The sequence below is a fragment of the Aaosphaeria arxii genome (genome assembly GCF_010015735.1).
Source record: "Aaosphaeria arxii CBS 175.79 unplaced genomic scaffold BU24scaffold_11, whole genome shotgun sequence".
NCBI classification, from domain to species: domain Eukaryota; kingdom Fungi; phylum Ascomycota; class Dothideomycetes; order Pleosporales; genus Aaosphaeria; species Aaosphaeria arxii.
The window spans coordinates 509,906-537,000 of NW_022983484.1; the positions used below are offsets into that span (position 1 = coordinate 509,906).

The 27,095-nt window shown below is 49.4% G+C and overlaps 11 protein-coding genes across 11 annotated transcripts; 6 read left to right on the forward strand and 5 right to left on the reverse strand.

Annotated features, from left to right (window-relative positions):
- Window positions 1–1,647: 1,647 nt before the first annotated feature.
- On the reverse strand, window positions 1,648–2,548 carry BU24DRAFT_414023 (uncharacterized protein; the record flags this gene model as incomplete). The annotated part of the gene is made up of 2 exons (XM_033526191.1): window positions 1,648–2,152; window positions 2,208–2,548. The coding sequence occupies 2 exons, from the start codon at window positions 2,546–2,548 to the stop codon at window positions 1,648–1,650; spliced, it is 846 nt and encodes a 281-aa protein (XP_033378774.1).
- Window positions 2,549–2,665: 117 nt separating this feature from the next.
- BU24DRAFT_58497 (uncharacterized protein) lies at window positions 2,666–3,308 on the reverse strand. The gene has a single exon (XM_033534430.1). The coding sequence runs from the start codon at window positions 3,215–3,217 to the stop codon at window positions 2,783–2,785; it is 435 nt and encodes a 144-aa protein (XP_033378775.1). The 5' UTR covers window positions 3,218–3,308; the 3' UTR covers window positions 2,666–2,782.
- Window positions 3,309–5,106: 1,798 nt separating this feature from the next.
- Window positions 5,107–8,900, forward strand: BU24DRAFT_427564 (ARM repeat-containing protein). Its single transcript, XM_033529256.1, has 4 exons — window positions 5,107–5,519; window positions 5,597–8,478; window positions 8,532–8,560; window positions 8,611–8,900. Exons 1-4 carry the CDS (start codon window positions 5,347–5,349, stop codon window positions 8,704–8,706), a joined length of 3,180 nt encoding a protein of 1,059 aa, XP_033378776.1. The 5' UTR covers window positions 5,107–5,346; the 3' UTR covers window positions 8,707–8,900.
- A 2,985-nt stretch (window positions 8,901–11,885) lies between these two features.
- Window positions 11,886–12,379, reverse strand: BU24DRAFT_58552 (uncharacterized protein). Its single transcript, XM_033534431.1, has one exon. The coding sequence runs from the start codon at window positions 12,288–12,290 to the stop codon at window positions 12,006–12,008; it is 285 nt and encodes a 94-aa protein (XP_033378777.1). The 5' UTR covers window positions 12,291–12,379; the 3' UTR covers window positions 11,886–12,005.
- A 568-nt stretch (window positions 12,380–12,947) lies between these two features.
- BU24DRAFT_496442 (NAD(P)-binding protein) lies at window positions 12,948–14,331 on the reverse strand. Its single transcript, XM_033534197.1, has 3 exons — window positions 14,097–14,331; window positions 13,362–14,048; window positions 12,948–13,310 (listed from the first exon to the last, which is right to left on the reverse strand). Exons 1-3 carry the CDS (start codon window positions 14,199–14,201, stop codon window positions 13,017–13,019), a joined length of 1,086 nt encoding a protein of 361 aa, XP_033378778.1. The 5' UTR covers window positions 14,202–14,331; the 3' UTR covers window positions 12,948–13,016.
- A 653-nt stretch (window positions 14,332–14,984) lies between these two features.
- BU24DRAFT_58556 (MFS transporter, MCP family, solute carrier family 16, member 6) lies at window positions 14,985–16,638 on the forward strand. The gene is made up of 2 exons (XM_033534432.1): window positions 14,985–16,239; window positions 16,296–16,638. Exons 1-2 carry the CDS (start codon window positions 15,199–15,201, stop codon window positions 16,542–16,544), a joined length of 1,290 nt encoding a protein of 429 aa, XP_033378779.1. The 5' UTR covers window positions 14,985–15,198; the 3' UTR covers window positions 16,545–16,638.
- Window positions 16,639–17,706: 1,068 nt separating this feature from the next.
- Window positions 17,707–19,778, forward strand: BU24DRAFT_399802 (putative MFS transporter). Its single transcript, XM_033525422.1, has 4 exons — window positions 17,707–18,020; window positions 18,086–18,213; window positions 18,300–18,437; window positions 18,488–19,778. The coding sequence occupies exons 1-4, from the start codon at window positions 17,899–17,901 to the stop codon at window positions 19,639–19,641; spliced, it is 1,542 nt and encodes a 513-aa protein (XP_033378780.1). The 5' UTR covers window positions 17,707–17,898; the 3' UTR covers window positions 19,642–19,778.
- An 85-nt stretch (window positions 19,779–19,863) lies between these two features.
- BU24DRAFT_58569 (uncharacterized protein) lies at window positions 19,864–21,582 on the forward strand. The gene has a single exon (XM_033534433.1). The coding sequence runs from the start codon at window positions 20,086–20,088 to the stop codon at window positions 21,505–21,507; it is 1,422 nt and encodes a 473-aa protein (XP_033378781.1). The 5' UTR covers window positions 19,864–20,085; the 3' UTR covers window positions 21,508–21,582.
- On the reverse strand, window positions 21,554–22,753 carry BU24DRAFT_427568 (carbohydrate-binding module family 50 protein). Its single transcript, XM_033529257.1, has one exon. It carries the CDS (start codon window positions 22,698–22,700, stop codon window positions 21,858–21,860), a length of 843 nt encoding a protein of 280 aa, XP_033378782.1. The 5' UTR covers window positions 22,701–22,753; the 3' UTR covers window positions 21,554–21,857.
- Window positions 22,754–23,514: 761 nt separating this feature from the next.
- Window positions 23,515–24,845, forward strand: BU24DRAFT_58574 (uncharacterized protein). The gene has a single exon (XM_033534434.1). The coding sequence runs from the start codon at window positions 23,893–23,895 to the stop codon at window positions 24,736–24,738; it is 846 nt and encodes a 281-aa protein (XP_033378783.1). The 5' UTR covers window positions 23,515–23,892; the 3' UTR covers window positions 24,739–24,845.
- A 1,310-nt stretch (window positions 24,846–26,155) lies between these two features.
- BU24DRAFT_399805 (uncharacterized protein) lies at window positions 26,156–26,891 on the forward strand (the record flags this gene model as incomplete). Its single annotated transcript, XM_033525423.1, has 2 exons — window positions 26,156–26,193; window positions 26,251–26,891. The coding sequence occupies exon 2, from the start codon at window positions 26,253–26,255 to the stop codon at window positions 26,889–26,891; it is 639 nt and encodes a 212-aa protein (XP_033378784.1). The 5' UTR covers window positions 26,156–26,193; window positions 26,251–26,252.
- Window positions 26,892–27,095: the final 204 nt, after the last annotated feature.

The window sequence follows — 27,095 nt, forward strand, 5'->3', positions numbered from 1 at the left end:
TCCTCAGTGGATTGGCACAATGGCTGACATTCACGTAGTGAATCTAGGTAGGAATGTCAGAAACAAAACTAGCCACAACGGCGTCGAACAGACAGCGACAGCAGCAACGAATACAAAGGTAAGTATATCACTCATCCTCACCTGACCAGTACATTGGCACAATGTCTGACATTCGTATAGTTCATCTAGGAATAATAGAAAAAAAAATTATAAAACAAAAATCAAAACAGACAAACCAAGGCAGCACCGGCCTGTCACCAGATACCACAAAGCCAATGTGCCGAGTGTGAGGTGAAAACGGGTGCATCACCTCGAGCCACAAGATCCGGCCTGACATGGTTCGGACGGTGGGTTTTTGGCTGGACGTTTGTTCGGGATCCCTCGTTGTGACGAACCACCCATCCGAAGTGCACTGAGCGCCGGAGGGATATTAAAGGCAATGAAGCCACAAACCAACCCCCCTCTCTCTTCTGGAGGTTGAACAGTGCGAGCGTGTATGTACAAGATGGGTTTTCACTTCTAGACCTCGCTACTCATTCTTCCTCCCACCTCACCTCTCCCCAGCCTCGACGTTGATCTCGACCGAACTACACTATAAGTGCAACGGGGGTCAACAACAGTGGCTTTCGCAGGTCCTGTGCAGACAGCAAATGTCATAGCAAGTAGCTCGCATTGCTTGATCTCACAGCATACCTGCCGAGGAGACAACCTCGTTAAAAAACAAGCTCTGGATTGCCTATCCTCCACGTTGGTCAGAGCGGGAACTTCGCAGGCTTCCCTTTGCAAAAAGGTGCTTGCGATGCTAAACTAGGCATGCTGTACATAATTTCTACATCTTTTTTCGTTTTGTTTTGCTCTGGGAGCAGTTTGTAGTTCTTATGCTGAGAGTTTCGGTCTTGGATGGGTCGCTTGGGGCTTGGAGGTTTTGAGTGGTGGGTGCAATGGTTTTGCTGATTAGTCTTTTGGGTGATTGGTCGGGTTGGACTTCATGTCTGGCGCTTACATGGTCGTCTTTCTCTATTTCACAATCAATAAATCTCATTCTTCTCACTGTCTTCATCCAACATCCGTGTGCACTCTGTTTCCCACCTCTTGATGGCGTGTTTCATTGTTACCTCGGACCGTTCGAGTGCCCATATCCTACGTGCACAATGGCATTGTCATTCACTGATGAAGAAAGCCTCACATCAAATCGGAGATTTCATACGAGTCGAAGTGTGCGTAATCCGTCAACATCAAGGTGAAGAAACCACCGAAGCGACATTTCGTATAGCACAAGTCAATCCTCAAGCACGGAGAGTGAGGCAAAGCCCATGTACCAATATCTGATTGTGAAACGAACCGAAAGTGTATTTTTTATTTTTCTTTCTATTGGTTACGATAAGAATATAACGGTGATAAATGATGGTAATGATAATGATATGATGAGTGCCCAAGCCATCGTCTCCTGTGTGTGATGGGACATACGAATGAAGGAAATGAGTGAATGCAGGAAGCATGCTTTCGGGGGAACTGGAGACGTTGCTTTCGTTCTACTAGTTCCCATGATGTGTCTAGGAAGGGGACACGGCTTGATACCTCCGTGCGACGCTTGGTGGAAAGAGGAAGAGAAGGGGACGGGGGCGAAGCTTCAGTGGAAATGGTTGATCAACCTCGGACGGTGACTGTCCTGGTTTGAGTGGTGGTTCTAACCACCGTGGCCGTTCTAAACTGGGTGGTCGTCGTCCTGGCTACTATTGCTGTCGATGTTGCTGTCGATGTCACCGTTCTGTAGTAGTAGAAGTTTGCGGCTTGGGTGACGGTTTGGGTTGAAGTGGCGGTGGTCGTGGCGAAGTTGTTCCTCACGGCGGTTGTGGTAGTGGTAGAGGTGACGACGGGAAGGGTGGTCGTTCGAGTGGTGGTAGTTGTAATGGTCACGCTTGAAGTGACGGCGGGTAAGGTCCGGGTAGTTGTCGAGGTCGAGGTCGAAGTTGCTGTGGATGTCGTTGTTGAAACAGTGGTAGTCGTAGATGTTGTGGTCGAGGTCGTCGTTGACGTCGTCGTCGAGGTCGTAGTTGCTGCTGCGGATGTCACGGCGAAGGTTGGGAATCCCTGGCACGTTATGTCGTAGTAATAGTAATTGGAGCTATCATCGCGGGTGAATGCATCATTCCTAAATAAAGTTCAGTGTGAGGAATCTCAGTAGGACGATAGTGTCTCCCCCTCACATAGAACTCTTAAAATACTCGCAATACTGATCCCCAGTATCTCCAAAAGAGAATCGGAATCCTTTGCAATTTTGGGAGTCTGCTTTGCACCAGTCGGCACACAAGGCGAATGTTAAGGGTGCACCGAAAAAGAAATTTCCCATGTAAAAGGTCAACAAATTGGTATCATGGTTTCCTTTTAGACCGCATATCATGCCGGATTCTGCTTTGGTGCCGACATTGCTTGTAGTCGTTGATCCAACGGTCGGTTTGTTTTGAGCGGCGGCGTGTCCGAGGAGTGTGCCCATGAGCCAGATGAACTGTAGCACGACAGCCGGGCGGCGGTTAGAGATGAGCAACATGATTGATGATCCGTAACGAAAGTATCGTAACGAATGTACAATGGAGACAGACCCCGCGGAACAAATGAAGTCACGGCGATGGTCACTGATATATGTCCATTACGGAATGTTGCCTTGGAATGCATTCTCGCTAGAGCTACCGCGAGAGCCGATCGTGTACGCTCAACGTCATTGGTATTGCAAAAGTTTCAGCTTCAGTCCCCACGTGTGTGTGTCGGTGCCAGGCCCTGAGATCTACTGCTCTGTGGGTGTGCCGTTGGAGGTGGACGTTTGAATTCCAATTGATATGTGACAGGACCGGTATGGAAACAGGAGCGCGATGATGTCGACATGATTAGAATCCAACCAGTCAATGCTACTAAAACATAAACATACCCACTCGTTGGGCCCGGAGAAGAGCTCCGGTGCTGAGAATGCACTCCTGACGGAAGAAGATTCTCCTCCAGAGAGGAATGACTTGGGACTTCGGATCGCGATTAGTACTAAAACCCCGAACACAACAACCAAGACAATGATTACGATAGAATGTATATGGAAGAGGAGCAATAGGTGCTTTGATAATGGAAAACTCGAAAATGCATCACAGACCAAATGAGGCGGGTGCACTGGTTGTGCGTCGCCGCAAAAACGCCTCCTATGCAAGTCATCCTGCTGACGAGATAGATCCATACAAGCGTACTGTGGAGAACCCTACCCTTGTGGAGAATCCCTAGGAACAAGTGTTGTTTGTGGGGACAAGTCTCAAAACACGACTGGTGGTCATGCTATGTTTTGTGACCTGTGCCCTAATTGACAAGGGATGGCCGCTGAAGGTGCTTAACACATAAAAGCGACGGAGATAGATCAAGCAAATGGTGTCGTTCGCCCAAGAGACTGGCCACGTCTCTACGACTGTAAATGAAGGGTTATTGATTTTTCCATTATCTAGACGTTATCTAGATCTGCGTATGTTAAGGATGCACTTCGCTCTGTGGCTGGCTTACAAGGTAGGATCCTTGACCGGGAACCAAGCCTAATTTGGCCGAGTACTGTGGTGAGCAGGCTTTACAGACTTGATCCTCACCGCAGTTTTTGGCGAGCTAGAGGCAGCCTATTACAAGATTCGCACAAACACGGGAGCCGAAAAATAAAGGCGCAGGGCTGATGGAAGATTCTGCAACAATTTAAGCATCGCCCATTCGCTGGCTCCTTGTTTAGCACGCCGGCTTGCAGTGGCCGGAGAGTGGCGAATAGTATTCGCTAGGACAAGATTGTGCTGGAAAACGTGGGCGACCGGTCTGGAAATACATCGGGTAGTAAGTCAAAGTCCGTTGGCGACCGTAGCGCCATCCAGAATGTGTGAAGGGCGGAAAGGCTGGTACATTGTTCCAAAAACCTTGCCCTGGGGATTTAAAGACTGGTCGGGGCAGTTGTTGAGACAGGCAATGTTGTATCAATCGAAAGATTGCCACGGAACGCCCGCGGAGGGTCCTAAAGAAGACATCCACTGAGAGTGCATGCTAGATACGGAGTACTGCCAAAGGATCCACAAGCGGCAGACAGTGGGACAAACGCATGTGGTTGTTTGGCGGTGGAACAGAAGCAAGTGGTGATACAAAGGGTACTGCCGTATGCCGGCGAAAACACGTTGCGAAACCAGGATCTATTTGTGGCGGATCTGAGATGCAGGAGTGCAGACCGCCTTCTCGATAACGAACGAGGCTAACCCCGGCCAGCGATTGCGAGAGCCTGGGGAATTTGAACATGCCCATACGAGTAATACTCCGTACCTACGCTGGAGTATGGTGGTACTCGCAACATAGTCGATACTGGTGAGGTCGCAATGCAGGGACGGAACCCCACCAATTGGACGTAAGTAAATGTTGGAAGTGCCGCGGGCTCCTGTGTTCTTTCGCCCATGATTATTGCATTAGATATTGCACGTACACAGAAACACATGCACACATCCTTTCTTCCAGGGACCAGACCGCCGCGCTGTACTGAAGTTGCAGGCGAAGGAGTATTAACCCCCACAGCCACGGGTCACAGAATCGGGTGTGAGATTGCAGAAATTAAAAAGGGCTGACCATCAATGACGAGGGTGGCATGGTGTAGTGTTTGAGACAGAGGATAGGGTGTATTGAATACTGGACACCGGATCTGGATCTGAATATGGATCTGGACCGTGGGTGATTGAGACAAGAAAGCAAGCAGTTTTCAATACAGAGTAGTGTGTTCATTATTGTCCTCCCATAGAGACGAGATGATATCGACTGATTTATTAGGAGAAACGATAATTCGCGGCGAGATGGTTGGTAGAGTACGGAGTAAGTTAGAGTATCGATGACGGGGGAGGATGCGAAAAAGGATTGTTGGTGTTGGTGGGCTGGAGGGGCGAGGGGCGGCGAGAGACGGAAAAAAGAGAAGGCGGTCCGTGGTCCGTGCTATCAGTCTTCTTTTGTATTAGCTAAGACTAATCCCTGTCACAAAAAATTTCTGTGCGCTTGCAACGAAACTCTTTGGGGATATATAAGCGTTTTCTGTCTGCCCCTCCCACCCCGTTTTCACACCCTCTCTCTCTCCCCTCATTATCTTTTCTCTCCTCACTCTTACGTGGGCTTTCTTTTCTCTGTTTCTTGTCTTTGGCATAGAGAGTGTGTCGCGAGTCTCATTCGCGTCCTGCTGTCCTTGATACCCCCGCCAGTAGAGTCGTCTACTCGTAGGACTTGACCGCCCTTTGTGCCTTTGTCTTTTCAAGGCCCAACATCTACTCCCCACCAAAAACCGAAAAAGAAAATTCACAGCACAAGACCTGAAAAATGGCTCCCTCTGCTAGTGCCGTCAAGGCCGAGAACTCCAAGTCTCAGAAGGTCCTCGAGGAGCTCTTCTCCAAGTTGAGCGTCTCTCAGGCCCAGGACGAGATCAACTCCGCCGCCAATGACATCGCCACCTTCATCAACGGCGATATCGAGGAGGCTGACGCTCCCACCAAGTATGTGCAATTTCGATATCCTTACCTACAGTCTAAGCAATATATGAATCCTTGTACTGACACTTTCTTTTCCCTAGGTTCGTCGACCTCGTCAAGAAGCAGCTCGGCAACAAGAAGGATGCCGTCGCCCGTGAGCGTGCGGTCGACGCCATCCGCGCCATTGCCCAGCACTCCACCGTCTCCCCTGCCGTCGAGCCCTTCCTCGTTGCCCTTCTGCCGAACGTGCTGGCCGCTGTCGGTGACAAGATGAGCTCCGTCAAGGTCGCCGCCCAGACCGCCGCCGAGGCCATCGTCGAGGCTGCCAACCCCAACGCCGTCAAGGCAATCATTCCTCACCTCATCACCTCGTTGGAGAACGCACAGAAGTGGCCGGAAAAGATGACCGACCTCAAGCTCATCGAGGTTCTCTGCAAGAGCGCACCTGCTCAGCTCGCTTTCCGTGTCCCTGACTTGATCCCCGTCATCTCCGGAGCCATGTGGGATACCAAGCCTGAGGTCAAGAAGGCTGCCTACGCCACCATGGAGAAGCTCTGCGCTCTCATTTCCAACAAGGATATTGAGCGTTTCATTCCTGAGCTCATCAAGTGTATCGCTAAGCCTGAGAACGTCCCCGAGACCGTTCACTTGCTCGGTGCCACCACTTTCGTCACTGACGTCCACGAGCCCACTCTCGCCATCATGGTTCCCCTCCTCGAGCGTGGTCTCGTCGAGCGTGAGACTGCCATTAAGCGAAAGTCCGCCGTCATCGTTGACAACATGTGCAAGCTCGTCGAGGATCCCCAGATCGTCGCCGCTTTCTTGCCCAAGTTGATGCCTGCTCTCGAGAAGAACTTCGACACCCTCGCCGATCCCGAGGCTCGTGAGAAGACCCGCCAGGGTCTCGACACCCTGATCCGTGTCGGTGCCGTCAAGGATGGCAAGGCTCCCGAGATCTCCAAGGCTGGTGATATCTCCACCGTTGCCGGTTTGCTCAAGGACGTCACCCCCGACAAGTACAAGATTGACGCCAAGTTCCAGCCCATTGTCGACTACATTGGTGCCATCGGTGGTCAGCTCATCGATGAGAAGGACTACGAGGCCATCAGCTGGCAGAACAACGCCGGTCCTTTCATCGCCGCTCTCATTGGTGATGCTGAGGCCAACGACGTTGCCAGCAACCTCCGCAGGCGCGCCATTCCCGCCGCTGCCATGGCGGACGAGAAGGAGCCTGATGAGGAGGAGGGCGAGGACCTCTGCAACTGCACATTCAACTTGGCCTACGGTGCCAAGATCTTGCTCAACCAGACCCATCTCCGCCTCAAGCGTGGTCAGCGTTACGGTCTCCTCGGACCCAACGGTTCCGGAAAGACCACCCTCATGCGTGCCATCAACAACGAGCAGGTCGAGGGCTTCCCCAAGCAGAGCGAGGTCAAGACCGTCTACGTTGAGCACGATCTCGACTCTGCCGATACCGAGCAGACCGTCATCGAGTGGACCATGAAGAAGCTCGCATCTGTCGGCATCAACAAGCCCCAGCCCGAGGTCGAGGAGACCCTCGTCAGCTTCGGCTTTGCCGCCGACCAGCTCACTGGCCCCATCACTGCCTTGTCTGGTGGTTGGAAGATGAAGCTCGCTCTTGCCCGTGCTGTCTTCGAAGAGCCCGATATTCTCCTTCTTGACGAGCCCACCAACCATTTGGACGTCAAGAACGTCAAGTGGCTCGAGGACTACCTTGTCAGCTCTCCTTGCACATCCATCATCATCTCTCACGACAGCAAGTTCTTGGACAACGTCATTCAGCACGTCATCCACTACGAGCGCTTCAAGCTCAAGCGTTACCGCGGTAACTTGAGCGAGTTCGTCAAGCGTGTGCCATCTGCCAAATCTTACCACGAGCTCTCTGCCTCCGACATGGAGTTCAAGTTCCCTGAGCCCGGTTTCTTGGAGGGTGTCAAGACCAAGGCCAAGGCCATCGTCCGTGTCTCCAACATGACCTTCCAGTACCCCGGAACCTCCAAGCCCCAGATCTCCGACATCACCTTCCAGTGCTCGCTCGGATCTCGTATTGCTGTCATCGGCCCCAACGGTGCCGGAAAGTCCACCCTCGTCAACGTCTTGACTGGTGAACTTATCCCCACCTCCGGTGAAGTCTACCAGCACGAGAACATCCGTATTGCCTACATCAAGCAGCACGCTTTTGCCCACATCGATCACCACTTGGACAAGACTCCTTCCGAGTACATCCAGTGGCGTTTCCAGACTGGTGAGGATCGTGAGACCATGGACCGTGCCAACAAGATCGTCACCGAGGAGGACGAGAAGGCCATGGACAAGATCTACAAGATTGAGGGTACCCAGCGTCGTGTCATTGGTATCTCCTCCCGCAGAAAGTTCAAGAACTCTTACGAGTACGAGTGCTCGTTCGCTCTCGGAGAGAACGTCGGCATGAAGAACGAGAGGTGGACTCCTATGATGACTGCCGACAACGCCTGGATTCCTCGTAGCGAGATCCTTGCCTCTCACGCCAAGATGGTGGCTGAGGTCGATCAGAAGGAGGCTCTTGCCAGTGGTCAGTTCCGTCCCCTTGTCCGCAAGGAGATCGAGTCCCACTGCGCCAACTTCGGTCTCGATGCTGAATTGGTTTCCCACTCCCGCATGCGTGGTCTCTCCGGTGGTCAGCGTGTCAAGGTCGTCCTCGCCGCTTGCTCGTGGCAGCGACCTCATTTGATCGTCCTTGACGAGCCCACCAACTACCTCGACCGTGACTCTCTCGGTGCCTTGTCCAAGGCTATCAAGTCCTTCGAAGGTGGTGTCATCATCATCACTCACTCTGCCGAGTTCACCAAGGACTTGACTGAGGAAGTTTGGGCTGTTGTCGATGGAAAGATGACTCCCTCCGGTCACAACTGGGTTCAGGGTCAAGGAGCAGGTCCCAGACTTGCGGAGAAGGGCGAGGAAGAGGAGACGTTCGATGCGATGGGTCAGTGCAGTCCCTAATCTAATTAAATATACAATTGCTAACTTAAAAAATAGGTAACAAGGTTGCTTCCCAGACAAAGAAGGTCAGTTTAAATCCACAAACCCACTCAGAATTGCGCTAACTATCCTACAGAAGAAGTTGACTTCATCCGAGATGAGGAAGAAGAAGAAGGACCGTATGGCCCGCCGCAAGCGTGGTGAGGAGGTCTTCTCTGATGAGGACGACTAAATTGCTCGTTCGATGTCCTTATGAACAGATTTGGCAACGAGTTTGGGTGGAAATGAATCAATCCAGCAAAGAAAATGATGGATAGAAAAAATCGGTGATCATGACTCGGAGTTAATGATTTGATACCTCGTAGACACTTAATAGACTCAAGGTTGCTCTTACAGCTTTCCTGAATTCAAAAAAGTTCAAAATTGTTTACAGTGCTTCGTTGCAATCGTGAGGTGACGTTGCGATAATGTAAATGCGCAATAACTAAGCACATTATAGTTACAGGCCTTCTCGTAGTTTTTCCTGGAGGATATTCAATGTAAAGTCCGAGTAGATGTTGAGATTTAGTAGCCTTCTTTGTTACAGGAGTAACCCTGTTACCTTTTTTTTAAGTTAGCAATTGTATATTTAATTAGATTAGGGTAAGCCTTAGCTTATTTTGTTAAAAGACCCTTTAACTTTACCCTTCTCTAGAGATCCTACGAGTGTTTAAAGCTATCTTAATGTAGACATCTGCAACTGCAGCACGATGCCACAACAACGAACCATTGTTCTTGATTTTGATACTGAACTGTCAGGTAATTCAATCTCATGGAATTGTCCTACTAATAGAGGTGCTCAAGCTGAAGCGTTGAGCGTACATCGTCACCGCAGAGAGAACTCATTTTACGGGCTACACAGCATTTGCTTGAAACCTTTGGGCTTGGATTACCTCAATCCCGTAACCATCTTTCACCTGCCACCTGGAGGTAAATCTTTCTATTGCTTCGCCGTTTTCGACTTCATCTATTCACCATTCAAGTGCGAGCCGGAGGTCTGAGTGCGTCTCCGTGGTCGACGCACGGACCAGTCGTTCGCGTGCGTGAAGCAAAGGTGTTTGCCCAAGCTCCTTCGTCTCTTTCCCTCTTCAAGAACGTCGCTCAAAAAGGTATGTAACCCACAAACTTCACTTTCCCGTTGCTAATTGCTGCTTATCTATGGTGTTTTCAGGATGATACGGCTCTTACCCGAGCTGTACCTTTGCGAGACGCCCTCACAAAGGGCAACGGCGTTCTTGCGGGCGAAATGCCTGCATGCTCCGCTCTAACAAGTGCGGTTCTACGGAACCCTGTTTGTATGAGCCTCCCAAACGTTGCAAAGCTACATGCTCTCTGAACGGGGCAGTGGCAATGTAACAGAGAGTGAGCGATCGGTCAATATCGCCTCACCCCATCAGGGAGGTGATATTTTCCATTTCGATTGCCTACGTGGTGGTCAAGGCCAGACGAAGACTGGACATCATCTGGTCAACGTCACCTCGCAACATGCCGGTGTGACACACATCCGGGAGGCAAGGTCTATTGTGAGCCCTACACGGGACTCAATGAAGCGGACAAAGATGCGACTCACACAATGCCCTCATCCGAACCTGCGGATGATTGGGGTCCCGTCGCGAAATAGCCGCAGGCGTCCATGCTTAGAAAGAAGCATCGGTCGGCCAAACTGAGAGGAGGAAACCTCTTATGCAAAAAAACTGAGAGGAGGAAACCTCTTATGCAAAAAAACTGAGAGGAGGAAACCTCTTATGCAAAAAAACTGAGAGGAGAAAACCTCTTAAGCCAAAAAAACTAAGAGGAGAAACCCTCTTATGCAAAGAAACAGAAGAGGAGACAACCTCTTAAGCAAAAAAGAGAACAATTGAAGAGGAGACAACCTCTATAAAAAAACATGCTCTGGAATGCCTATCCTCCGCGAGGTCAGAGTGGGAACTTCGCGAGCTTCCTTGCAAAAGGAGCTTGCGATGCTAAACTAGGCCACCGACAAGCATCTGAAGCACTCATCGTTTGAGTGCAAAAATTGATAGCATTACGAGCTGAGTATGTCTCCGCGCTTGATTGTGACTGACTACGAGATGGTGTACAGATTTCGATGGACCAATCCCACTTCGCACAATAGAGGTTCCTCTACTACTATCTCTTCCTCGAGTCCAGGTCACTGCCTGCATGTGCGACTGACCATTGCACCAAATAGCGATTTTCCGTCGTCGGTCGGGCATATACACTGGAATGATTGAACTTGGCGAAAGGGGGTAGGAACACAATTGAAGGCGAGCAATCTGATTCAGTCACGTCAAGCACTAGCTTCGAACGATCGTTGTGGGGACTGGCAGGTCTCTCCGGCCGTATTGGTAACTGTTTGAGAGGAGTGGTTGTTATCATGAGGTTGAAGAGGTTGAAGAGCTATGCCAAGTGCTACTCTGGGGTTTGCCCGGCTTTGCGATCCAAGCATCGGATTACTTACGATGTCGGAGCAGAACACTAACCAAATCATCCGTCGAGCAGAGCAAGCAACCATCAATGAAATGTGCATGGGTTGGTTGTAACCTCAAAATATCGTACTAGATCTATCGTGATTCTTGCACCAGGCACTCTAAGACATAGCCGATACGTGGAGAAAACTCTACCCCTTCACCCAAGAGCTACCAAACCGTCCATTCATTTGTGACTATCTGACATAGTTAGGTATCCATGGGCAGAGCAAGATTGTAACCACGGGTACGAGCTTAAAGGGCCTATTCAGACAGAACTGTAGATGTCTGGAATATCAATACTTTCTTTGATGCTCTCTGAATGGTTCATACTTTTCGCTATAGCTATTCCCGGTGTTATTATAGAGTTACTAATTGTAGCTACACGTCTTTCTTCTAAATCTTATGCTTAACCTTTCTGCCTCATAGGCCCGCATAGGCGAATCTATTTTCATGACTACACAGGACTTGCTTAGAGCCTTGGGACTCAGATACCCACGATCCCATCACGTATCCACCCCAAAAGAATCTTTCCACCAAATTCTACGTCATTCGATTGAGTGCGAGCTGGCCTGAGCGCGTCGCCATGGTCGACGCACAGACCAGCTGTTTGTGTCAAGTGAAGTTGTCCGCCCCAGCTCCTCCACTCCCTCTTCTTTTCTCCCCCAAGGACGCCGCTCAAAAAGGTATGTGACCCATCAACTTCACTTTTTCCACTGCTAATCGCTGTTCTCAGGCTCATGCGGCTATACCCGAGCCGAGCCTTTGGCAAAAGCCCTCTGAGAGGGCAACGGCGTTCTTCTGGGAAATTCGACGACACGCCGGGTTAGTGATGGACCCGGAAGGCGTGATCATCCATTTCGGCCATGGAGTGCATGGTCGGGACTGGAGAAAGGCTGGACAGCAGTAATTGAGCTGGACAGCAGTAATCGAACTTGACAGCAGCATCAAGAGCTGTAGAGCAGCATCAAGAGCTGTAGAGCAGCAGCAAGAGCTGTAGAGCAGCATCAAGAGCTGTAGAGTATCATAAAGAGCTGGACATCAGCATCACAAGCTGGACAGCAGTATTTGAGCTGGACAGCAGTATTTGAGCTGGACAGCAGTGCGATGAGCTGGACGGCAGTGCGATGAGCTGGACAGCAGCACGAAGAGCTGGACAGCAGCAAATGGAACTGGACAGCAGCAAATGAGCTGGACAGCAGAAAATGAGCTGGACAGCAGAAAATGAGCTGGACAGCAGAAAATGAGCTGGACAGCAGAAAATTGAGCTGGGCGAACCTTGCCTCGAGTATGCCGGGGTGAAAACCATCCGGGAGGCAAGGTTATATGACACGGTTGAAGCTGCGACACATGGAAAGCTTTCACCCTCACTTGCCGGTGATCGTGGTGCTTCCGTTGCTAGCTCGACCACAATGGAGTCCGTGCTATGACACCACGAGGAGAGGAGACAACCTCTCTTGCAAAAAAACACAAGAGGAGACAACCTCTTATGCAAAAAAACGCAAGAGGAGATAACCTCTTATGCAAAAAAAACAGAAGAGGAGACAACCTCTATAAAAAACATGCTCTGGAACGCCTATCCTCCGCGAGGTCAGAGTGGGAACTTCGTCATCAGTTGACGATGCTAAACTAGGCCATCGACAAACTCCTCCCTCACACTTGCCGGTAGAATGAAGTGGTTCGGTGGACATCGCATCGGGTTGCTATCGCTACACACGAAGAATTGTGGGAATGCGTTGGCTCGGGAAACAACTGTGAGAGCACGATGGGATATACGCACGACGAGTAAATCGTGTGCACTGCCTGGTGGGTAAAAATATACCCGATCGATAGGACATTCATGGAGTCAGACGGAAAGAGGCTACAGTGAGTTCGGTGTCAATTATGTATGCGGAGATCAAAAGTCAGAGGATCAATTCCTCATGTGGACGTAGAGACGCGTTGGGAATGAGTTGAGTTCTGTAGCAACCAAAAAAGTAACTTATATTGTTGACTGTCATATCATGTTCATACATTTACTATCTATCTTGGCCTCCTACAACTTACTCGATGAGGAGCCGTTGTCAATCTGGACGACCAGTTTGCCGAATTGGCTGGCGTTCTTCATATCATCGAATAAAGTATCGATGGCTGCGAGGTCAAGACCATTGACCACCCTCGATACCACAGGTTTGAGGTTCTTCTTGTTCACAAAATCGACCATCTCGGCGAATTCCTTTCGCGACCCCATTGTCGAGCCCTTGACTTCAATGTTGCGTAGCACAGCACCCATAAGGAAGTCCATCTTTGGTGATATAGTCATTCCGTAGACAGAGATTACGCCACCGGCCTAGAATTAGTTAGTTTAAGTTATTAGGCACAACGGAGAAGATATCCATACCTTTAACAACTTCATGCCCTTCGATACCACGTCGCCACCGGCGCCGTCAACGATAGCATCGAGGTATTTTCTGTTCTGGGGCAATAGTCCTTGCAGCTTCTTCTCCCAGCCCTGTTCTTTATAATTCACGCCGCCAGCAGCTCCCAGCGCTTTCGCTTTTTGAATCTTTTCCTCACTTCCACTTGTGACATAAACATTGCAACCCTGCGCGACCGCAAACAGAAGCGTCATCAACGCCACGCCGCCACCAATTCCAGTGATCAGAATATTGTAACCGGGTTTGGCATTTCCTGTCTTTACGAAGAACGCTCTCCATGCCGTTAGGCCTGTGAGAGGCAGCGCAGCTGCTTCCGCATCGCTCAATCCCTTCGGCGCCTCTTCAAGCTCGGAAGCTTCTATCAGAACTTTCTCGGCGAGTGTCCCCGCGGGATTCGTCTTCGTTCCACCAAGAATCGCGTAGCCCTTGGGGTGTTCGGGTCCGTCAAGCGAGTCCTTCCACCCGGTGCCTGGGTTCAGAATTACGCGCTTGTTGAGCCATTGTTGGGCGCTGGGTGAGGATCCAGCGGAGGTGACGACGCCAACGCCATCTGCGAGGAGAGGAACGCCGAAGGTTGTGCCGGGGTAGAGGTGTTGACGGATGAAGAGGTCGCGGTGGTTGAGGGCTGCAGCGGAGATGGAGACGACGACCTAGAAGGAGTCAGATGAGGGATTTCGAGAACGGGTTTCCATGCTGACCTGGTTCTCTGAGGGCTTGGGCTCGGGGAGTGTTATCTTTTCGAGAGGATAATACACTTGTCCTGGTTTGCCGGGAACTTGCTTGATCGTGATCGCGGAAGGCATTTTGTCGTGTTCTTTGGTGTTATTGGGAAGGAATTCGCTCAAGTAATGAATCCAGGAGAAATTGAGTAAGGTCTAAATGGCGATTGAAGCCGTAAATATAAAGATAACAAGCAAGTCATCTTCAATTATTCATTGATAAAGTATGGGTGAACAGGATGACGATTGACTCGCGGGGTACCGACTACCGAGGTCGACCAAAGGGGTTTAGCTTTGTTGCTCGCGTTTTGTCTTAACTAAATTTCGATGACTTGGCTGGGCTTTGAAATCGTTTAAGTCTGTTCATCATGCAATTTATCTCGTTCCATCGCATACTGGCGTTTTCGACGTCCATCCAATTGCGCGTGGATGAGGGATGATTCGAACATACCATCGTAACATGAGCTCCGACGTCGACGATGCATGCAAGCCTAGCGGGTCGAAGCAATTACATAGCGACATCGGATAGCTCTTTACCTACCTACCTATTCAGTATGGTGTGCTCTCTCGAAATCCCCAGGTTTTTTCTATTCCCTGGTCTTACAAATGGACGGCTTTTCCGGGCGCGCATCTCTGTATCCGAAATGCCGTAATTTTGTCAATTCATTCCGAAATAGGTGGTTAACCCACACCAAGTCACTCCGAATGGGCCAAGTATTACGTTTTTCGCATATATATGTTCTATAAAATGTCGTCGTCTTTTCTTACATTCTCTTCATCTTCAACTCGATGCTCCCGAGACTGGTAACTCACTTCCATGCAACACTGATATCGATTGGCGGGACATGGGCATTGATCTCTGGCGAGTAAGAACCCGCATCTTTCATCTCATTTCCCCGCACGTGGATAAGGTTCGGAATCGAAAACGAAAAATCAACAGTCATTAAAATCTTTGGTTGCATAAACAGCCTTTCAAAATTTGACTAGGAATTCTCGCGATTTGCATCCGAAGGAAAACGCAGTAACTCGTCGTCCATCTGCTTTGGTGTCTCAAAAGCGACCATAGACAATAGCCTCGATCATGACCGACAAACAAATCGAGGGGCTCATTGCTCCAAAGACGGGGGAACTTGTGGTACCAGCTGTTGTCGAAGAATCAAATGAGCACCAAATACCAGATGGCGGCTATGGCTGGGTATGCGTCGCCTGCGTAACGACTGTGAACTCATTCACCTGGGGTGTGTTTGGAAGCTACGGTGTATACCTCGCCTACTATCTAGCAAACGACATTTATCCTGAAGCCACGCCTTTGGACTATGCTTACATCGGTGGGCTTAACTTTGGAGTTGCCATGATTATGGCATCTCCAGTCACGTATCTCGTCAGAATCTTTGGAACACACATTCCTATGGCTGTCGGAGCACTCATCCAGATGGGTGGTTACATAGCGGCTAGTTTCTCCACGAGGATCTGGCATTTATATTGCACACAGGGCATTCTACTCGGCATTGGAGTGGGCTTTCTGTTTACGCCCAGCGTTGCTGTGACCTCGCAATGGTTTGATAAGAAGCGCTCACTTGCCAATTCAATCAACTCCGCCGGTACTGGTATCGGTGGTCTCATCATATCATTCTCCACTCAACCAATGATTGATCGTCTGTCTCTGGCATGGTCGCTACGTATTATTGGTATCATGGCTGGCACTATGAACCTCCTTGCTACCTGTTTCATTCGTAACAGAAACAAGGTCATCCAGCCGACGATGAATCCTTTTGCTTTCCATCTGCTACGCCGCCTCCCAGTCATCCTGCTCCTCTGTTGGGGCTTCTTCTCCATGCTTGGTTATATGGTGTTGTTGTACTCGCTCTCCGACTTTGCACGTTCAATAGGGTTGTCCAAGTCTCAGGCATCCTCTGTCACCGCTCTGATGAACCTTGGAACGTTGATCGGTAGGCCGGCGCTCGGGGTACTGAGTGATCGTTATGGGAGGATGAAAGTGGCCGGGATTGCAACCTTCGCTTGCGGCGTTGCTATCTGGGCTCTCTGGGTGCCGGCTGCTTCGTACGCGGTGACTGTTGTGTTTGCTCTCATCAATGGTATGGTGGCGGGCACATACTGGATGGTAAGTTGCTTGCCTTCGTTCATCACCTGTATCAACTCTGACACTTTGCAATGCAGGCACTGAGCCCCCTCTGTGTCGAGGTAGGAGGTCTGATAGAGCTCCCGTCACTACTCGCGCTTTCATTTGGTACAGCAATTCTTCCAACGACTTTTGCAATGGTCATTGCATTGAATATAAAAAAGCCTGATGCAGACAAGCCATATCTTTATCCTCAAGTATTCACTGGTCTGGCGTATCTTGCCGCCAGTGCATTCATGCTTGCTCTCTGGCTGATTCAAAGAAGGAAGAAACTGGTTTCAATATAGGACGCGTCAGGAGGAGACAATTCAGGGGATGACCAATGCACGGCCGAGATGAAGTAAGCTGAATAAGGTGATTTGAAATTCTCACGCTTTTCAGACGACATGACACTCCAGTCTCAAAGTACGGATAATCGATCGGCAAGTGAACGGATAGCCTGCAACCTTTGGATATCCGCGGACCCGCAGGTCTATGAAGACATTTGCATTGTTTGCATATCAGGAAGGAGCAGTTCGAAAGGAAATGATGTCGCCTACCTCGGTCAACAATTTGAAAGTCATTGTTGCGTTGTTAGTTCAAGAGTGTTGCAAGGGCGGAAGAAGGTTACGGCAAATATCCAACTTGAACAATCCTCGACCAAATCGCTAGTGATTGGCTATTTGCCTTGGGGCCGCACTGCCACGCTCCGTGGCCTTCTTTTCATCTTGTCTACCAAGACACCAAATGAAATAGTCACCAGAAACACATTGTTTTGAGACCAGAGGTTTTACTTTACCCACGATCTTGTGATAATCTTAAGGGGATCAACGTTCTGCCACGAAGATTAGTCGGGCTGAATGAACCAGGTCGTTGGGAGATATTATGCAGCCAATTCGTGTGTGCAGCACCCGTCATCTGGGGCTGGTGTGGCATCGCTCTAGACCTTACCGGAAATCGCCATTTACTCACCGTGCACTTCACTCTCCCAGGTACCGTACCCCCTTTCCGATGGAATTCTAGACTGCGTCGTCCAACCATGAGATGGCTATTATGGTCAGTCGGTTCTTTAGCGCACCAACCCATCGCATCACGTTGCTCCAGACTTCCAAGAAGCCCCTTATGTGATCGTGTGCGACGCGAAATGCGGGGAGAGGGTAAGGCTAGCTGGAGGAAGGGAGAGAAATATATGAGTTTCGTCGATAACAACAACCGTCTTCACCATCCGACGACGGAAGTGGGCAAGTTCAATCGAGTAGGTGCCGGGGTTGAGCACCCGCTATCGCTGCCTCTGTGTTTTATGGCTGATCTGGGGGTGCGGAGAGCTCTCCACAGGCAAGCGTGCCGAGCTTCGTTCATTGTTGATTACTCGCCAATCACATGCATCGCTATTATCCTTCGAGTCAGTCTGCTAGTCCTTGGATGGTCTCGCTCGTACTTGGCCGCTATGATTCCCCACGCTGCGCCCAACTCGAGGGCGTCTTCCGTGACTGGATCGCATGAAGCCGACGCGTTTTCGGATCCAGAGTCTGGGGTAGCTCCTAATCTATAAGTACCAGAAGAGCATCGCGAAACGAGTTGCCCTCCTCCACCCTCCTAGTTCGTCGCATCCTTCAAAGTCTTTCGATTATCGTCTGCTCTTCTTTGACAGTCATTCCTAACATGGCTGCGATGAGTAACGCGGAGCTCTCTGGTGACGAGAAATACACCGTGAACCACTCGGAACACATGAAGAACGATGATGCCCACAACGCGGCAGAGCGCGGCCATGTGGCAACAGATGCGTACGTCCCACTCCGCCCCATACATTCTCTCATTCCCTGGTCTCTGATGCTAATTATGTTTCCAGTCAGGGCAATTCACTCATAACGTTCGATCCTAAGGCCGAATCACGTCTCCGATGGAAGATCGATCTCTACATCGTCCCGACTGTCGCACTGCTTTATCTATTCTGCTTCATTGATCGAGCAAATATTGGTATGTATTTTCTCACTGTGTGGGGGTAGCATTCGGTTCCCCTGGTGTCGTGTTGGATCCAGTAAGCATTCGCTAACCATTACCAGGCAATGCTAGATTGGCGGGACTGGAAAAGGACCTCAAATTGAAGGGATACGATTACAACACCGTCCTTTCCGTTTTCTATATCTCTTACATCGTTATGGAAATTCCCGCCAATATGCTCTGCAAATATATGGGACCGGGTAAGTTGCTAGCGGTCTTCTCTCCATGTGCGAATACTGATTGCGTCTAGGTTGGTTCATTCCTATCACCAGTTTGGGATTCGGAATCAGTTCGATCGGCACGGCTTTCGTTCACGACATCCATGCCGTCTGTGGTGTTCGTTTCATCCTGGGTGTTTTTGAGGCCGGTATGCTTCCCGGAATCGCCTACTACATGTCCCGTTGGTACCGCCGTTCCGAGCTTGCATTCCGTCTTTCGCTTTATATCGTCATGGCGCCTTTGGCCGGTGCTTTCGGTGGTCTTTTGGCATCTGCCATTCTGAAGTTGGATAGCTTTGGAAGCCTCACTCGCTGGCGCATGATTTTCGCCATTGAAGGCATCATCACCTGCATCCTGGCCTTGATATCTTTTGTCACCCTCACCGACCGACCAGAAACTGCACGATGGCTTACACAGGAAGAGAAGGACCTTGCAATTGCCCGTGTCAAGTCTGAGCGTGTTGGAACCACCGAAGTCCTCGACAAGATTGACTGGACCAAGACTCTTCGAGGCATCATCAACCCTTCTACCCTGGCAACCTCCTTCATTTTCCTCCTCGACAACATCACCGTCCAAGGTCTTGCTTTCTTTGCTCCAACAATCGTCAGGACGATCTATCCCAAGGACTCCGTGATCTCGCAACAGCTCCACACAGTACCACCGTACATTGTTGGCGCATTCTTCACCGTCCTGCTCCCGTTCCTCTCTTGGCGTTTCGATCGTCGCCTCATCTTCATGATTGCCTCCGCTCCTCTGATGATGGCCGGCTACATCATGTTCCTCGCCACTACATCTACGCAAGTCCGCTACGGAGCCACATTTATCATCGCTTCGGGCGCTTTCTCGTTCGGTGCACTTTGTAACGCCCAAGTGTCTGCAAACGTTGTTTCCGACACTGCGCGCGCTTCTGCTATCGGCACCAACGTCATGTTCGGAAACATTGGCGGTCTCATTTCGACTTGGAGCTTCCTTCCAGCCGATGCGCCCAACTTCCCTATCGGCAATGGACTCAACCTGGCCACGAGCTCTGTCGTCTTGCTTTCCAGCGTTGCGCTGTTATTCTGGATGAAGGCAAGCAATCACCGCAGGAAGCAGAAGAACGTGGAGCAAGAATTGGAAGGATTGACGACACAGCAAGTGCAGGATCTAGATTGGAGACATCCTGCTTTCCGGTGGAGGCCTTGAAAGCTGCCATCTCTGCAGGACATTCTCAAAGCACTTTTCGAACAGCCATGCCACTTTAGTATTAGGGATTTAGCACGTGATGTAATTGATCGAGTAATATAAGGATGCTGGCTTCACTCCGCTTCACACAATTTGACCCCTAAGGATAATACAACTAATATTCTCACTTCTGGTTTACTCGATCCTCTGCCAATTAAGTCGATGTTGACTTGCCTTTCACCTAGTGAACTTTGTCCTTTTATTAGTGAACTTTATCTTTCTATTGGTGAACTTTACTCTTTCACTTAATGAACTTCACTCTTATCACGAAACATACACACACACACAGACCATCTCCCTATACACCTTCCACCGTACATAAAGGTACCTAAATTTACCTTGATTTACTTTCGTTTATTCAACCTTTCTTCCTACTTTTGCAACTCTGGCTTGGAAATCGACAGTATGGGAATTTGGAACTTCCTCTCTCGGAAACAATCCGTCTTTGTGGATGACTTACCTAATGAGGTTCTGATCCAAATCCTAAGCGAAGTCATTAATGATTCCAGCCCTACTCGTACCAACGTACTCACCGTGTGCAGGTTATGGCATCAACTCGCTGTCCCAGAATTTTACAAACACATCGCCTTCACCAAGCATAACAAACTAGAGAGCTTTCTTCAGTGCGCAGATGTTTCACGACACGGCCGCCATATTCGATCTCTGACGATTCACATGGGAGATGGCGGCGCCAAGGATTTAATATTTTTTAAGAAAGAGAAGCTATCTACATTCGTACCGCCTCTAACTCGACTCGTATCAATATTGCCAATCTTGAGCGGACTACTATCATACTCTCTATGTGTTACACGAGATATGGACTGTGTACTTCCTCGACACCTTCTCGTCCAGATTATCAACGCACTGCCGGAAAGCTGCGTAAACTTGGAGGTTGACACACTCGGTCGCGACAGTCGAACTCAAAGCGAGCAATTACATGTTTGCGACTCTATTCGCCAGATACTACCCAGGATGAAGTATGTGCGTGTGAGGATGGGTGCAATGTGTTCCTCTATGTTCGGGACTAGAAAGACCTTACACGCCACTGAGGATGGGCCAGCTTCCAATGATGGCAACGGCGAATTTTTGCCAATAGAAACCACATCGCTGCGTTCACTTGTCGTCAATTGCATGGACTCGTCGGGAGGCACCTTGCAAAAGTGTGGTCAAGAAGACTGGAAAGAGTGGGAGGTATACCGTGGCTGGGGATACCCTTCCCCGTGGACATCTGTCACTTTTGGGATGGGACAGCTTCTTTTGAAAAATTCGCAATACCTCCAGGGGACTCGAATATATGCAATCGACTCCCCCAATTCCGTATCCCATGTACCTCACGAGAGTGGAGACCACCAAACCCTGATTCACGCTGATATTGTTGCGAAGGAAACGTGGGCAATACCGTATGAAATGGTTCTTTTTCGTACCTGTCGACATTACTTGGAGTACCTTTCCAATCCTTTTATTTTCCGCTTACCTGATGGCCGAGAGATGATGGCGAGTGTCGATAACATGGTGAAGCATGCAGAATGTGCACAATGGGAAACCACGGGAAATGGGTCGAGGTTACCACGAAATGCCAAAGGTCGATACATCGATGCCGACAGTTCGAAGGATTTCGGATTACCAATCATAACACCTAGGCAATGGCAGGCGGAACATCCACGGAAAAGGCAGCCCACTAATTATAGAGAGAGAAAATTTGGGATGAGACTGTTCGGTGCTGAACATAGAGTTGGTGGCGACCATCTATCATTGCGCATTGTCAAAGAGATCATCCCTGAAGGCTGGACTCGTGAACGGTCCGGCGATCTCGTAAAAGTAGACTAAGTGGGTAGAAAGGCCGTGATGCTATTGCCTACAGTAGATGATTTAATTATAAAGCACATTGATAGCATCAATAATTGAAGATTTTACCGCACGCCTGTTAGGTCTAAGCTATGCTACTGTGATTGAAGCAGGAGTCCGTGCAAATTGCTCAAGTGATTTTAACTCTGACCAGTAGACATGAAACGCAGATCTAGATATTAACATTGTGAGGAGATAGAAGATATGCAATGCAAATTTGAGGATTGCTTTGTTATCATGAGAGACAATTGTTGATCCCGCGCCCTACACCTAACGCCATTATGAGCGATCGTCCTTTCATTCGAATCTGCATTACTCCGTCCCTAAGCTTCTCAGAATATGCCAACACAAACATACGTGTTTGCCCACATCTCCGTGCAACCGTTGATTGTCGCCCCTGAGTTCCACTTCTTGAAGTCCTCAAGGCTGATCCCATACTTCTGTGAAATAGTCCCGCAATCCTCGCCCGCATCAACGAACTCGAACTTGTTGCAATTACCCACCATTCCTGTCTGCGTAGGCAGCGGGGTTGTAACACCATTCCCAGTCGTAGTCGTTGGTGGACGCGTGAACCCAATGACACGAACACACTGATATGTATCCGCCAGCATCGACCTACACTCCGGTCCAACCCCCGGGTTCCACCTGAGGAAATCAGCAAGCGTGATGCCGTTCCCTGCAATCTTTCTGACAATGTCTGCACACGTCTCCCCGGGCCTGGCTCGATAAAACTTGTCGCAGTTGTCCACAAGGCCAGATTGAGTTGGCAAAGGAGTGGAAATGCCATTAGTAGGTGTGGGCGCCACTGTGGTTGTCGTACCTCCGATAACACCAACACAGTAGTTTGTGTTCAGGAGGAGAAACTGGCAATTATCTCCAATCCCAGCATTCCACGCTCGCAGCTGCGTGAATGACAGGTTGTGCTTGCTGAGCACGGATTGGCATGTGTCGCCACTGACTACTTTGTAAAACGTGTTGCAGTTGCTGACCATGCCGGACTGAGTGGGCAGAGGAGTAGTGATGCCATTGCCTGTTGGAGATGGTGTAGCAGTGGTGCGCGTTGGGTCGGAGATGATAATTGTGCTGTTCACGGCACGTAATTGGAAACCTGGGTGTGCTGCCACGATGGTAGAAAGTGATAGGAGGATAGTGGTAATGATCATTTTAGGAGTCATGGCTCTGAGTATTAAAGATTAGAAAATGAGAATTATGCTCAAATGCTTTTCAGTTGTAGCTGTAGAGAAAAAGTTCAAACCATCAGCGCTTTTATACTTCTAAAATCCATTCCCCTAGTCAAAATGGCTACCTAATTTGAATGTTATCCAATACTATCAACGCGGTGCTCTTCCATTTTTTCTAGGCAAACATCGAGAAAGCAATATGTAATCGTGGGACCTGCTTCAAAAATCCAATATATCATGATTAAGCGAGCTCATATGGTCCGGGGTAAAACGAGGCTGAGAGCCTCGAATCTTACGACCCAGAATCCTTCGGTAGGGATCTTGCATTTCGGAAGTTTTCCTTTTGTGGTACCGAAATAGGACCGGTGAGCTTTTTTTCTAATTGTGCTCTTCCTAACAATGCAGCTGCAGCACTATGGATTGTGACGAGGTGCAGGAGAAGATTCGGTCCAATCCTGGGCACTGAGTTCAAGAACTGGTGCCTGCAGCTTAAGATGTGTCAGCCTTAAGGAATCCGGCTGATTAGGAGCAGGCTGCGGAATTTCTATGAATTTCCAATATCACCATCTTACATTTGGGGGCTTGTCAAAAAAAGTCCACTACTTAGAACTAATCAATCACGGGGGCACTTAGTAGGTAGACACACCATATGGAGTGGTTGATTTGTACAATTATGCTATATTGCGATGCCTTCATTGCGAGAATTGTTAATGCTTCAAGTGTTCATACCGTCTTGCGGTTCGAACCATCAGCGCGGACTTAGCTTCCGTTACCGAAGATACAGAAGGTTGAATTAACATAAGGATCACTCACTTATTGCAATGTCCCATTTAAAAGCTAGAGAATCATAAAGTCTAGAAAAAGGGAACGCTTCCTTAAAAATACCTTCCCTTCTGAAGGTGGGAGGTGGGAGAACAGGTGAGAAAGGAAGAACAACACTGAGATGATAACAACAATGAAGGCCATCAACACTAACAATTACGGCAATTGAAAGAGGAAAAAAAATAAAGCGAAGTATAGGGCTCTCTCGCCATGCGGAAAAGTCTTGGCAAACACAAATCGTACATCTATCCCCACCTTCGCTCTCCTCTCTTCCTGCTCTCCCCTCCCATTGCCTCTTCTTATCTCTTTCTCTCACCTTTCTTCCTCCTACCACGGACAGCAATCATAATAGATTGTAACCGCAATGGATTCTTTTACTCCTCCCGACTTCTCCTATCACCAACGGTCAGCGCCGGGTAGATCACCCGCGCAAGAGCGCATGAATCAAACTACCAGGCGCCTGGAGGATTCCGCAACGATGTTTGGACGCACATCCACTAAGAGCTGTGTGCGGTGCGGACGCAACAACAAATCTGCCATACATAAGCAGTTTTTCTGGAAATGCACGGGATTCTGCCGGCTGTGTCAAAAACCGAACGCCCATATTGGCAGACTTTGTCCTCTTCTGGGTGCTCCCGAATATGCGCACATATTCACTCCTGCGTGGTGGCAACATTCCACCATCCTAGCTGGCTATCCGTACCGCGGTATCCCACCAGCTGATGATGGAGACGATCCCGGAGCGACTGCCACGAACCAATTTGGCGCGCGCCGTGGAAGCAGTCACGACAACGCCAGCCCGGCTCAATCACCTCCGCGCACAGGAGATAGCAATCTGGTGATAGCTGCAATTGATGCGCTCATGGAGGAGCTTTCGAGGGCTGGAATTCACAGAACCGACATGCTGATGGATATCATTGACCAAGTCAGAGAGTTGGAGGCCAGAGTAAAAGATGCTGAATCTCAGAGAGATGCAGCGCACTATGAGGTGAACCAGCTAACTATTGCTGCTAGATACGACGCCCAAGAGATAGAGGCGTTGCGGAAACATATTGATATGGTCGAATCTGAGAGAGATGCAGCGCGGCGCGAGGTGAATGAGCTGAACAATGCTGCTAGAACCTTTGTGGCCAGACAGGCCCAAGGCACCCGAGAAATCGCCCGAGAAATAGAAGCGATGCAGGACCGGATTCCTGATTATCGAATCTAAGAGAGATGATGTACGGCCATGGGGTGACCCAGTTGACTACAGCTGCTAGAGACGTCAGACCCAGTGACGCCAGACCCAGTGACGCCAGACCCAGTGACGCCAGACCCAGTGACACCAGACCCAGTGACGCCAGACCCAGTGACGCCAGACCCAGTGACGTCGAATCAGGAGACGTCGGACTCAAGAGACGTCGGACCCAAGAGACGTCAGGAATCAGACGCACCGCAGAATCGTGCGGTGGCCCAGTTGACTAATGCTGCCAGAGACGTTGCAGACACGCGTTTCGCCAGGGACGTTGCAGACATGCGTTTCGCCAGAGACGTTGCAGACATGCGTTTCGCCAGAGACGTTGCAGACATGCGTTTCGCCAGAGACACCAGTACATGTAGGCGATGGAAGACTGAAGATGACTGAACCTGAGCGGGATGAGCCCTGCCAACTCATTGAGAATATTTAGTCTGCTGACGAAAGGGTTCGCCAAAGAGAAGGTAATGCTAGACAGAAGTCTAGCACAAGCTAATCTTTAGTTTATCGCAATGCAGAAGAACATTGGGGTCCTGAACTCTGGAATTCGACAGCTCCTAGTTGAAAGGACAGGGCCTATTGGAGAAAGTACGGAGCCTTATGGTCTGCCCTTGAACACTGCATAGGACAAGGAGAAACAGTCGAACACGCGTCCGGTGGCAAAATTGAGAAGGACTGATCGAGATTCCAGTCGAGAAACGCTACATATCGGGGACAGGTGACAAATGCTACACCCTCTTCTAGTGAAGACAGGCATTTCGAATGCTATCATTTTCTAATGTTTGGGATGTTCGATGGTTACATAGATAGCAAGAGGCGGTTTTTAGTGCGAATGTAACGCTTTTCCGCTTTCTAGATGATGCTTCTACCAGCGTGATACTCCAAACTAGATTTTTTGAGTGAGATGTCTCGATTGTGGTGCTGCCATACATTACATGACGATACGGGCGTCGTTCTCATACATCCGACGGGCAGAGATGCGCCATTTTCTTGTCTTGTGGCATTTTCTTTCAATTGTATCTTTAAAATCCCTTACTGATTGCTTATGGGTCATTGCCTTGCCTTTATGAGTATACATGGTAGAGAGAATGCCTCCACCAATGTGAATGAGTTGAAGAGATGTCGTTCATCGGTCACGTGGTTTTGCGCGTGTTGTGGGATAATGTGCATCCAGTTCTCTGCGAGGCAAGAGACAGATACTCGCCCTATACAGACTTAGAATTTGAATTCACGAGAGCCATTGCCCTATATACAAAAGTATTAAGTATTGTTGTCCATGCTTGACGCGTCGCTCAAGATTCAACCAGCGTGTCACCTAAGCGACATATCCATGCATCAGCATATAGCAACACTGACCCTTACAAGACTTAAACAACACATCTGGTCCTTTAACCCTTACCAACTTCCGGTTTTAACTAAATCTTTTCCCCGGTAGGATTAATTCATATCGCTCACGACTTGTCATGACAAACGTTAACACGGATGGAGAGATGCCAACCTCCGGTGAAACTACGCCGCAACCAGTGGAACGAACTGATGAGGGCACTTCAACGCATGTACACAACGAAGAATCCAAAATCCCAGTGCCCCCGCCACTTCGATCAGTGCGCCGAAAGATGTCAAGCAAGATAGTAACTCCAACAACATCGAAGAAATCTTCTCACCTGAGCAGCCTCTCGAAAACCAAACCAACGCCATCCGCTCCACCTAATTTTCCATGCAACCTGTTCTTCTACGGCACTCTCATGGACCCAGAAGTACTTCAATCCATTATCGAGCTGCCGAATTCGCCATATATCTGCCACGGATCTACAACAGGTTTTACGGTCCGAATGTGGGGTATCTATCCCGCTTTAGTTCCGTCTCAAGATGGCGCAGTGAGTGGTACGGTCTGGAATTGTAGGTCTGTTTCGGAGTTCAAGCGCTTGGCAGAGTACGAGACGGAGGCGTATACGTGGTGTGAGTGCGATGTAAGGCTGGAAAGTGGGGAGGTGCTAATGGGGTGTAAGACGTTTTGTTGGGCGGGAGATGCGAATAGTAAGGAGCTGGAAGACGGCGCATTTGATTTAGAACGTTATCAAAGGTACTTTAAAGCATCAACCGTTCGACGAAGGCCTGCTTGGAGTTAGTGTAGATCAATTGAGTATCTCCGCTAGCCACCCATGATGTCTTTCATGGACCATAATACCGACGTTTATAAATTGAGGTTGTGTAGCAACCTGCCATTGTGATCAACTTCCTTCATGTTATGTTATACGCCGGCTACTGAACACAGCATTGCCAATTTGACCATAGATGAGCATGTGCCAGCAGAGTCTGTTTCTCTAGGACGA

Bases quoted from the DNA above. Each gene is read 5' to 3' on its own strand.
- BU24DRAFT_58556 (XM_033534432.1), top strand. From the start codon at position 15,199: ATGACCGACAAACAAATCGAGGGGCTCATTGCTCCAAAGACGGGGGAA. The intron at 16,240-16,295 runs GTAAGTTGCTTG...TTTGCAATGCAG, and splicing joins TGGCGGGCACATACTGGATG to GCACTGAGCCCCCTCTGTGT.
- BU24DRAFT_496442 (XM_033534197.1), bottom strand. From the start codon at position 14,201: ATGCCTTCCGCGATCACGATCAAGCAAGTTCCCGGCAAACCAGGACAA. The intron at 14,049-14,096 runs GTCAGCATGGAA...GACTCCTTCTAG, and splicing joins CCAAGCCCTCAGAGAACCAG to GTCGTCGTCTCCATCTCCGC. The intron at 13,311-13,361 runs GTATGGATATCT...AACTAATTCTAG, and splicing joins AGGGCATGAAGTTGTTAAAG to GCCGGTGGCGTAATCTCTGT.
- BU24DRAFT_427568 (XM_033529257.1), bottom strand. From the start codon at position 22,700: ATGACTCCTAAAATGATCATTACCACTATCCTCCTATCACTTTCTACC.
- BU24DRAFT_399802 (XM_033525422.1), top strand. From the start codon at position 17,899: ATGGCTGCGATGAGTAACGCGGAGCTCTCTGGTGACGAGAAATACACC. The intron at 18,021-18,085 runs GTACGTCCCACT...TTATGTTTCCAG, and splicing joins GGCCATGTGGCAACAGATGC to TCAGGGCAATTCACTCATAA. The intron at 18,438-18,487 runs GTAAGTTGCTAG...GATTGCGTCTAG, and splicing joins CTGCAAATATATGGGACCGG to GTTGGTTCATTCCTATCACC.
- BU24DRAFT_58497 (XM_033534430.1), bottom strand. From the start codon at position 3,217: ATGGATCTATCTCGTCAGCAGGATGACTTGCATAGGAGGCGTTTTTGC.
- BU24DRAFT_427564 (XM_033529256.1), top strand. From the start codon at position 5,347: ATGGCTCCCTCTGCTAGTGCCGTCAAGGCCGAGAACTCCAAGTCTCAG. The intron at 5,520-5,596 runs GTATGTGCAATT...TCTTTTCCCTAG, and splicing joins GAGGCTGACGCTCCCACCAA to GTTCGTCGACCTCGTCAAGA. The intron at 8,479-8,531 runs GTCAGTGCAGTC...CTTAAAAAATAG, and splicing joins GGAGACGTTCGATGCGATGG to GTAACAAGGTTGCTTCCCAG.
- BU24DRAFT_58574 (XM_033534434.1), top strand. From the start codon at position 23,893: ATGGATTCTTTTACTCCTCCCGACTTCTCCTATCACCAACGGTCAGCG.
- BU24DRAFT_58552 (XM_033534431.1), bottom strand. From the start codon at position 12,290: ATGGTTTTCACCCCGGCATACTCGAGGCAAGGTTCGCCCAGCTCAATT.
- BU24DRAFT_58569 (XM_033534433.1), top strand. From the start codon at position 20,086: ATGGGAATTTGGAACTTCCTCTCTCGGAAACAATCCGTCTTTGTGGAT.